This window comes from Quercus lobata, chromosome 4 (genome assembly GCF_001633185.2).
Source record: "Quercus lobata isolate SW786 chromosome 4, ValleyOak3.0 Primary Assembly, whole genome shotgun sequence".
Taxonomy (NCBI): Eukaryota; Viridiplantae; Streptophyta; class Magnoliopsida; order Fagales; family Fagaceae; genus Quercus; species Quercus lobata.
The window spans coordinates 82,941,159-82,952,519 of record NC_044907.1 but is presented as its reverse complement, the minus strand read 5'-3'; the positions used below and the strand labels follow the sequence as shown (position 1 = coordinate 82,952,519).

General features: G+C 33.8%; 1 protein-coding gene across 1 annotated transcript; it reads left to right on the top strand.

Annotated features, from left to right (window-relative positions):
* Nucleotides 1-374: 374 nt before the first annotated feature.
* On the top strand, nt 375-857 carry LOC115985956. Its single transcript, XM_031108838.1, has one exon. The coding sequence runs from the start codon at nt 375-377 to the stop codon at nt 855-857; it is 483 nt and encodes a 160-aa protein (XP_030964698.1).
* Nucleotides 858-11,361: the final 10,504 nt, after the last annotated feature.

Genomic DNA, 11,361 nt, shown 5'->3' with positions numbered 1-11,361 from the left:
CCCCTCATATTTTAAAGTCCATTAAAGATAGCTAACTTTTGTTGATAACCACGTTGATGTTGAATAACTATTTGAACCAAAATATGTCCAACTTGTCATTTCAATTTGCTTCTTAAAAGAGCAAAACACACACCAAAATATTTTTCTCTAATTAAGGTAAACCTCACAAACCGCCCCTCTTAATTCGTAGAAAATAAAAAATTTAAGGTAGTTTCTAGTCAAACACTTCGCTGTTGAAAATGTGGACAGCATTTCTCTTCTATAAATAGCCTTTTGAAAATGGTATAAATCACTTCTCAACCATTTCATAAGTCATCTTTCATTGAACCCCAACAACAAAGAAAGCCTTGTAGTTATTAAATCTAACAAAAGCCATGGTTTTCAAGGACTACACCTTTTTCTCATGTGTCTTTTTAGCGACAACTGTCATCCTTCTCACTGGCCACGCTCATGGCACTGGCCTCTGCGACAATTCTCCTAATAAGCAAGTCTGTGATTCAATTGTCTACAATCGGACTGACGCTCGTGATGCCGTGGTTGCAGCCTGTCACAAATTGGTTTCCGAGACCAAAACTGCAAAGGGGGTGGCTCAAAAGCAACCCAATTCCACCGAAATTCACAATTGCATAACGAATTTTGACGGTTCCATTGGCTTCACCAAAGACGCCTTAAATTCCCTCAGTAACGGTCAACCCCTTTCCTCAAATACCTACCTCATTGCCGCCCGGGCCAACTACAAGTTATGCGATGACGGGTTCCAGAATTCTGGCAAAACCAATCCCATTGCCAAATCTACTAAGCTCTTACAGGACATGGCTAGCGTCGGTGGATATCTAGCAACTTTAGTTAAAACATGAAAAAGAGTAGTTGAGAGAGAGACTGATGTCCAGATCTGTGATGAGCAAAATATTTGTAACTATGTGCTGGTGCAAAGAATAAAAGCTCTTAATCTTCAATCTTTATGATGTTGTAGTGCAAGTAAGCCCTAGAAGTATTATGGTGAAAAATTATAATTTTTTTTCCCTTTATTATCTGGTGAGATATTTGTTAAAATAACTATTGTTGATCTTAAGATGTTGAAAAAATGTCTTTTTTTTTTCTTATTAATAATTAGCATTTTGTAAAAAATATTGTTAAAAAGTTTGTAACTTTAGCATTTTTCAAATATTATCCGGGTAGGGGAGGCAAAATGATAAGCTTTCCTTAAAAAATTTCAAATGGGCTAGGATAACTCCAAAAAATATATATCTACTAAATTTTTCCAAAACTTTTGGGGGTGCCAAGGCCCCCTTCGTCTCAACGTGGCTCCGCCACTGATACCTCTTACAAAAAATATTTTCTTGGATATAGTCCATAAGAAACCTAATTATATACAAAATCTAATAAAATATAATTTGAATATATGGACATAAAAAATAAATAAAGATGCAAAGAACAACGAATGATACTGGTTGCAAGTGCAAGTCAAGCCACTGGAAAAAGTAAAGCTATTTATTTTACATAATTAGAATAAGAGCAAAGCATACAGTGGAGAAAAACTCATGATTTGTTGTGAAAATGTCACGAACATAACATTACTCCAAAAATTATTTTTGCCCCAAAACCTAATCCTTAACCCTTAAAAATAAAAAATGAACTCAAATAACAAAAACTAAAAATAAAAATAACCCCAGACAAAAACAAATTATTAACCAAAAAGTCAATTCAAAACAAAAAATTAAAAATCCCTAATAATTCAAATTTGTAGATAGTTCAACGCGTCACATAAAAATAATCTCTAATTTCTTTTTTTCTTAAAAAATGATATCAAGATAAATACCATGGTAGTGCATTCTTCTTTTTAGTATTAGCAATTATATTCTCTTTGGTTTTCTGGCCAGCAATTTTGAATGCTCTTCTTACTTATTTGGCTCGCAATTGTAGCAAATCTCTCTCTCTCTCTCTCTCTAAAATGCAAATGCACCCTCAAAGTTTAACAGAAATTCATTTAAATGCTTTAACTTTACTTATTTAATTGAGTTATCTATTGTTAGGTTCTAAAGATTTAGGATTAAATATTTAGAATTATATTTTGTATTTGTTGGCAAACCGAGAACAAAACACGTCTAGTCTATGTGTTAGGCATTGCTCAAAAGTGTATGTTTCAAGCTTCAATTTTGACTGATTGCAAAAAAGAATAGTCAGAATCTACCAAGCTCAATCGATCGAAAATTAGGTTTGACCAATCGAAAATCATAGAAATTAGATTTTGTAGAATTTTTAAATAACACCTAAGCCCGCAGAAATGTTTAGGGTTTCAATCTAACTTGTCCACATATAAAGAAGAAACCCTAGCTACGTTTTGAAGTTTTTTTTGGAAGACTTATGTGATTAATGAGTTGAGTGATTTATGACTTCTCTCTTATGTTCATTTGTTTGTTCTGGTTTTGTCACGGATTGCCAAAGGGGGAGATTGTTAGGATATGTGTGATTCACTTGTTAGGAACATATGTCACTATTTTATATAATTGGCTAATCCTTTGACAAAACATACTTTACTTGTAATTGAGTAGATCTAGGATGTGTTTAATACTTCAAGAAACCTTGTTTCAAGCTCAAATGTTGAAGGCATGCAAGTCTGTCCAAGATTCAAGTGTGAAAAGTGCTATTCATTAAAGCTCAACAGCTAGCAATCTATCGAGACTTGTAGAGCAGTTCTAGACTGTGGTTCGACAGCAGCTCGACAGATAGGGTATCTGTCAAGGTTTATGAAATTCAGTTTTCTGATCTGTTTTTCATTCAATCTGTGATTGTATGTTGGGCTTTCTTTTCTCACAACCCTAGACATATGAAATGATTATTTTAAGGGCTGTCAAAGGTGACACAAGTTGCACAAGTGTTAAGCAAAGTTTGTTCATGCAAATTGTGACCGGAGACAGAATTTGCCCTAATTCATCTTTCTTGTGAAGAAACTGCTGTGTTTGTGCACTATAGGGTTTTGTAACCAAGGAGCTTCTTGATCTTCATCATGTGATCAACTGAAGAACTTTGCAGTCAACAACCTTTTCTAGTTGGTGATTAAAGTCGCGTACAGGGATCCGTGCAATTGGTTAATCACGTACTCGGAGTCGTGCATTACAAGGAGAGATTGTCACTACAGAACAAGTCCAATTGGGTATTGTGGTAAGGGTTCAACTGTAGGTTGGTATAAGGTACTGGCATTCCTTTACTTGTAACCGCTTGTTGTGATAATAGTGGATTCTCAGGAGCGGTGACCTGAAAATCACCCGGTGGGGTTTTTGCCGCGTAGGTTTTCCCCATTCATAAACAAATCACCATGTCAATTTATTTTCCATTGCATACTTAGTTTAATTGGTGATTTGTTTGTGCTACCACGTGCTTTGCATGTTAATTTGATTAATTAATAAACTTGGCTAATTAATCAATTAATTTATCACAATGGGTCAATACGTTTTTGGCCTATCAAAATATAATAATAATAAATAAATAAATCATAAAAAAAAGGGTTTTTGTATTACACATCTTCAAGTTGTGTAATTAAGGTTGGACTAAGAAATTTGCATTTCATGACTGTGTACTGTGTTTTGCTTTGATGAGTTTTATTTTCTGCACTTTGCTAGTTTGTGTTATGTAGTGCTTATATTGTGTAAGTTGTTTTTGGTTTTTAAACACATGCTCTTGATTTTGAAGTCACATTCTTTTGATTGTAAGAATTAAAAAATCCTAGGAGAAAGGCATAAATAACCATTTCACCACTGTTTCTCGCCAATCATGAACACTTGTATGCAAATCATAAAAGTCGTGCTTAGCAAGGTGTAGCACTTGCACAGCAAGATATTTAATGTGTTGCTGTCAAAATAAATAAAAGAAGCAAAAAGCAAAAAGAAAAACAAAGAAAAATATGCTTCAAAAGAAAAAGAAAAGCAAAAGAAATAAATTTTAAAAAATTGCATGGTTGCAAACGTGTTTTCTAGGAGATGTGAGAGTTATATGATGTAATTCTTTAAGTGATTGTCACTCTCAAACTTATGTGATTGATAATATAGAAATTGTGTTTATTTTCCATCTACATATCACCTTTTGGGTATCTCATACACTTACTAGTCGCACACACCCCAAGCAAATATTTGTTAAACTCTGTACATGTGATTGTGTGTTAATTTTTGTGGCCTTCCAAGATTTAACTTCTTGATATATTTAATACTTTTTGGGGGTGTGAGGTAAGAAGTGTGTGATGGAATTTGTTTTGGCTTAACAAAGAATTTTTTTTTTTAATGGAACGATTTTTTTTAAAAACCTTTGGAGTCCTTAACATGCATCGCATATCATAAAAATCTGTTTTACAAATGGTTCTGCAAAAAATTTCCAGGTTTTTAAAAAATTTCTAATTCTTTAGGATTCGATCGATCGAACCTATTTTTTGACCGATCGAAAAGAGAAAGAAAAAACCCAGTTTTAAGGCTTAAACTCTCGGGTTATCTCAATTCCTTTCTCGATTCCTCTTAACCGATCGAAAATTGTATTTTTAAAACAAATAGGAATCAAATCACAGTTCTTTAGAGCTTTGTCCTCTTCTTCTTCGATTTCTCTCTCGATCCCTTCTCACAATTTTTTTATTTTTATTTTTTGTCTTTTTCAAAGTCAAAGTCTCAAAGGTTTTCTTCCTCAACACCAAGTAAGAATCTTTTACCCCTTCATTTTGTTTAAATTACATGCATTCATGTATTTTCATCAAACATTTTCAAGTTTTCGAACTAAAGAGTTTATAGGTTATTTATTTATTTATTTATGATGTTGAGTGTTTTGATCCAACTTATTGGATGGGTTTTTATTCATGCATCATATTAACAAGATCCTTAGGCTTTAATTTAAAAAATTTCATGATTTCTTCAGAATTTTGAAATTAGGGTTTATGTGTTCATGAGAAAATTGGGGATTTTGTTCAATGGGGCTAAATTGATTGAAATTGACTCTTAATATTGCTTAATTGGGTGATTATAACATGTTTTATACTTGTCTTCTTAATATTGCTTAATTGGTGATTATAACATGTTTTATACTTGTCTTTTTTTTTGTTCAATTGATCAATATAAGAGTTTTTTTAAAAAAATTAGGGTTTTCAAAGTTGGGGATTTTGCTAAATTTCTAACTTTCTTGGTCAATTTTCAAAATTGAGATGAAATTGAATTGTTTTAGAGCATTAGATCATGCATCATCTATGTTGTAAAGTTGTTATTTACAACTATTTTATGTTGGCTTTAATTCTATACCATATTTGATTGTATTTTTGTTCAATCATTTGTACCCTATATTTTATGTGGGATTTTATTGTATGGGTTGTGTGTGAGAGAGAGTGTGAAGACTCAAGCGTCTATTGAAGACAAAGTGGATTTCGTGAGAAGTGAGCCACGTGCAAAGCACATGACTGGAATGCGAAGAGTCATGACAGCTAGTTTTTGCGAGTATTTCGCAAGTAAGGCCTTCCTGCAAAATACTCACAAAACATTTTGTTTTGCTATTTTGGCATATCTGTTACACCATGTCTTCACCCACGCTATATATACCCATATTACCCACATATTGGAAGGAGTGTTTTTCTAAGAAAAAACCCTAGATATTACCCTTGAGAGTTAGAGATTGATATACCCACAATCCTCTACACAATCCTTTTTGGTTCTCCTCAACTCCTTCCTCTCCATATCCAAATCCTTGAGAGATTGATAGCCCAAACACTTACCATACCCATTCTGAGTGTAAAGTGAGGTTTCGGTGTTGCTAGGAAGCATTGGAAGAAACCATTTGTTTGGTGGATGCAATCAGGTTGAATTGCGTGATCCGAAGAGCTAGAAAAGACAAGGCTTTGTTAGTAGCAAGAGCATGGAGGGCTCAAGTACATGGGGTAGATTAGTCTTGGAGGGTCTTTTGTTATTCGTGTACTCCAACTTACTCTCTAGTGGATCAATTTACCGCTTGGAGGGCAGTGGAGAGGTTTTTCACCGAGTTCTTTGGTTTCCTCTTCGATAACACGTCTCGGTGTTATCTTGTGTTTGCGTTTGTCTTCCCTACTCTTTTAGCTTTCATTTTATTGCTGTTATTTGATGAAAATAGCTTAGAGTAGTTTATTGTTTGTTCGCTCGCATTCACTCTTTTTCCACACTTAGTTAAGTTAGAGTAAAATCAACCGAGCCGTAATTTTTTATTTGGGGTCTAAACAAGCTCTTGTGTTTTTATACAAATTTGAGCTTTCATATGTACTAGTGTCATGCATCATATAGTTTTTCAAAAATTTCATGTTATCCTAGTTCTAACTTTATTTGATGTAGTCTGCCCTTGTTTTTTGTTTGTGCTTTTTTCTAAACCTTAGACATGGCTCCTAAGGTTGGTAGGAAATTCAAAACCAAAGCAAATAGAAACTCTACTTCTTTTTCTTCTGCCTCTCCTTTGGTGGGTTAGGTTTCTTTCTACTAAGACTAAGGAAGTTTATGAGACCTCAACCAAGTATAAGTCTATATGGGGAGAGAGAGAGATTGTTCCAGATGAGTTAGATCATTCCATACATAGGAATCTAGTGTCTAGGAATTGGGTTTCTTTGTGTGATATTTTTTATCTTTCTCCAACTGCTTTGATTATAGAGTTTTACTCAAATTTCTCTATTTATCATGAGGATACAAGTGGTCATTATTTGACTACGTGAATTAGAGGTAAAGAGTTTAGGATTACTAAACGTGTAGTCTTTGAAACTCTAGGTGTACCTTTAGTTCGTAAACCCACATATCCATACATTGAGTTTCCACTAGTAGATGATATCATGTCTTTACTTTGTGGTAGGTTAGTTTCTTGGGGATCTGAACCAAGAATAAACTCATGCGAGTTTACTAAGCTTAACTATCTTTATTTAAGGATATCCTTCCATAATATCTTCCCTATCTCTCACGTTCATACTGTTCCTATAGATAGGTGTGCATTCCTTTATGCTCTTATCACAGATGGTTCTATATGTTTTCCTTCCCTATTCATTCAAATTATTGTTGATATTTATATGAGTAAGTCCAAAGCACAAAAACTATTTTTTTTCCTGTGTATATATATAGGGTGTTGAACTTTCTAGGGTTATCAAACTTTCCTCCTTTAGAGTTAGTTCATATCATTGCCCCTATAGAAGCCACTTTTCTCAGATAGGGACAAGCTCAATGAAGAGTGTTGAACCAAGCACTAGGACTTCAAAGAGACCAAGAGGTGAGGCTTCTACTACGGCTCTTGCCTCAGGTGATATGCCTGCTACTGAGGAGCTACATGTGAATCCTACTATAGCTATGGATCCTTCTGGTGATGAGGATGCTGTTGACCTTATAGTTACCCCTCTTCTCTCACTACGTACCATGATGGAGTCATTTTTTACTACTCAAGTAGCCATGATGGACAGCTTATTGATGAGTTACTTACTAAGGTGGCTGCCTTGAGAGCTAATTTTGCCGAGTATAGGACTACTTTTCTACCTCCTTCACACTCTGATGCTTGATGGTTACCTTTGACAATTCGTAACAAAAAGGGAAAGTAGATTTTATGAGGTTTGGGCGAGGGCTCTTGTATTTAGGGGGAGTTACATTTGAGATGAGAGATTTTGATGTAATTTTTTTATTTCCATGTATATTTGTTTTGTTTTATTGTTCTTGTTTCACAAACATTGTTGGTTCATTGACTGTGATAGTATATTTGATGTTTATTCATTTGATATTCTATATATTTTTATGTTTTTGTGAATTCAAGTTCAATTTTTATTTGTTGGATTTGTACTGTATTTTCCACACATGCATTTATGATTTTTTTTTAGTGTTTTAGGAATTTACAAGTTAATTCTTTCAATAGTTGCTGTCTATACTAGTAACTAATAGTTAGCAGTTGTGATAGAATTATATTAGGGCAATACTTTGTAATTAGGCTGATGTTTGATTTGAGCAATTCATCTTGTATGTGTTTTGTCACGGATTGCCAAATGGGGAGATTGTTAGGTTCTAAAGATTTAGGATTAAATGTTTAGAATTATATTTTCTATGTGTTGGCAAACCGAGAACAAAACATGTCTAGTCTATGTGTTAGGCATTGCTCAAAGGTGTATGTTTCAAGCTTCAAGTTCAAGCTGATTGCAGAAAAGAATAGTCAGAATTTGCCAAACTTGATCAATTGAAAATTAGGTTCAACCGATCGAAAATCGCAGAAATTAGATTCTACAGAATTTTTAAACAAGGCTTAAGCCCATAGTTTATGGTTTCAATCTAACTTGTCCACATATAAAAGGGAAACCCTAGAAAAGATTAGTTTCATCGGTTTTTCTAGGTCATCATATAGTGGTGTTATTTACATTACCGCTACTATGCATAATATGAATTATTATTGTTTAACCTTGATTTGAATAATTAACCTAAGTAATCACTTGGCTAATATATTATATTAAACAATCTGGTTTAAGGGGTCTAAACAAACAAACATCTATGTTTCAAATTTATTCAATTAAGACCTTTTGTCTAATTCGATTAAAAAAATTTCGTTAAGATAAAAATATAAAATCATTTCTATTAATTACAATTTTTTTATCATATGATAAAAATATTTTTTTTAATGAAATATTTTTAACAAAATTCTTAAATTGAATAAATTTAAAATTTAAAAGACTCAATTAGAGAGTGTAATTTGCATTTTAACTAAAATAAAAGGGGAAAAAAAGAAGAAAGAAAAAGAAAAGAGAGGTACGTCATACTACGAGTCTTTACAAAGCCAGCTACTTGCCTCATACTCACAGCTCATCTCCACCTCCAAGTTAATTTCCAACTCAACAGAAGAGTCTTTCAAATTATTTCCTATATATCATTTGCATTTTTCCTAAACTGTCCAAAATAAGTAAAAAGAGAACAGACCCATTAGGAAGAGAAGAGATCCACACGCACGTCGTAGCATTTCTGCACATGGTTGTGAGACATTCTTGTCCAAATCCACGCAATTTTCTCACCTACTAATTCTCAGTCATAGTCAAGCTTTAGAGCATTTGCAAAATATCAGGTAAGATTATGAAGAATAAACTGACTTATAAGGTAGTAGTAGAAGGACCATGCACGTGGCAAATAAGGGTCATTACCATCTCCAACAAAACGAAGGAAATCAAGTCAAAGGCATGCTATAATTTTGATACAGTTTTCAATTCTTTGTAGATTCTTTTTCACCATGCTAAAGATGATTCGCTCTCTAGCTAGAGGTACTGCATTGGCTAAGATTTGGTAATTATTTCCACTTCATTTCTACAATTGGGTGAACAATTTTACTACCATTCACAGTTAAGCATGATTAAAACCAAAATTGCTGAATTTGACAAATTTTCGTCAGACGCATGGAAGGTAGACCTTATATTCTCTTTACCCACTTTTAATTTGAAAAAGATTAATTGGCACTTTAGCTGCAACCACGAAATATGTTTCCTCACTTCTCTAGAAAGTTCCGTGCGAGGTTTTGAAGAAAATGACTCGGAAAGTGGTTGGGGTTTTGTCATAAAGATTGAAGCTCATCATGATAAAGTTAATATAGAACTTCAAATATATCTTTTTTGAATTTAATGAGGGGTCACTTATATTTTATTTAACTTATATGTAGATCATTTTGTTAAGTTATAGTTTTTCATATAACATTTATGTTGGTTTTATTCCATGACAAAAAGTGTTGTAATTTCATTAATTCATTTTTTTTGTATTTTGTGGGATTTAATTGTAATGAATTTAGTATTAAGTGGTAAAGATTTAATCAAGACAGTTGAAGGTCACATGAGGAGCTATACCAGAAGCTGAAAAGTCAATGTGTTTCACAACTCATCTCACGAGTTGGCCAAGTCATGAGATGACTAGCGAGATGCACTAATAGCTGAGATTTTATACCCTTCACCTGTACTATATATACCCTCATTACCCACGAAATTGTAAGGAAACTATTCAGAAGAAACCCTATAGAAGTTTATACAGCACACCCATCTTGTTAGAGAGAGCTACAGATTCTCAAGAGAGAAATCCTTGTAGTCTCTTCTCCTCTCCTTTACCATTACTATACCTTGAGAGGAGATTTATACCTAAACACAACCCACAACTCTTTAGAGTGTATAGAGTGTTTTGGAGCTTAGGAAAGCATTAGATATTTGTCAAAAGAGGCCGGTGAGGCTGGGCGGTGCAACCGGGTGGTATTGCAGGATCCGGATAACTAGTGAAGATAAGACTCCAAGAAGTCCGTTAGTAGTTGGAGCTTGGATGGCTCAACTACTTTGGGTAGATTAGGCTTGGATGGTCTTTTGGGTATCCTTGTACTCCAACTTATTCACTAGTAGATCATTTCGACTTGAAGGGTCAAGGAGAGGTTTTTTGCCAAATTCTTCAATTTCCTCTTCGACAACACATTGTCGTGTTTTCTTGGGTTTGCTATTCTTTTCCATTTTAGTATTGCACTTATTTGTTCATCCATGCAATTGTTAAATACTTCGATTGATTAATTTGCTAATCATGTATATTCTGCATTAAATATGTTAAGCATAAAATTAATCAAACCATAATTAAAATTGGGGGTTTAAACAAACAATAGTATTTTCACACTATTTGAGATTTCACAATTAGAAGAGTCCCATAAGTTCACAAAATGAACTTCACTTCTCCTCACTCTACACACTAATGTGCCAACATGGGCATGAGCTTCACATGTCTCTCCAGAATATCTTCTTATACTTATCTTTTCCCAATGTCTATCCAGAATACATTCTTTGTTTCCACAACGGTCGATGGCTGATATTTAATTAATTCAATGAAGTTTTCAAACTTCTAGAAAGGCATTTCTTGTACACATGGGCCAAACAAGACATCTTATGTCCTACCAGAATTTATTTTTCTTTTTGACATAAAATAAATCATCAACAACATTGATAATTTTTAAAAAATAAAAATAAAAGTTCGAAACAAAGTGGCAAGCATTTTCATGGTCCCCGGTACTTTATGGTCCCACGCAAGGATGGCAATGGGGTGGGGCAGGGCCGAAGGATGGGTTCTTCGCCCTTGCCCCACATGGTTTTTTCTTACCTCATCCCCGCCCCGCCATGCATGACAGGGAAAATTACTTCCCCCATCCCCACCCCTTAGGGCCCACAAAGTCCTAACCCATCCTGTAAAACTCTATTTCTTGTTAATTTGCCCTACAACTATTAAATTTTTTTTTAAAAAAAATTACATATTTCAATAAAAAAATATACTTGAAATTATAAATAAATTTATCCCATCAACTTTCTAGTGAAGGCCACACGAGAAAAATAAAATTAAATATTTTGGCCAACATATACTAATTACA

Coding starts and splice junctions, on each gene's coding strand:
- LOC115985956 (XM_031108838.1), top strand. CDS start 375: ATGGTTTTCAAGGACTACACCTTTTTCTCATGTGTCTTTTTAGCGACA.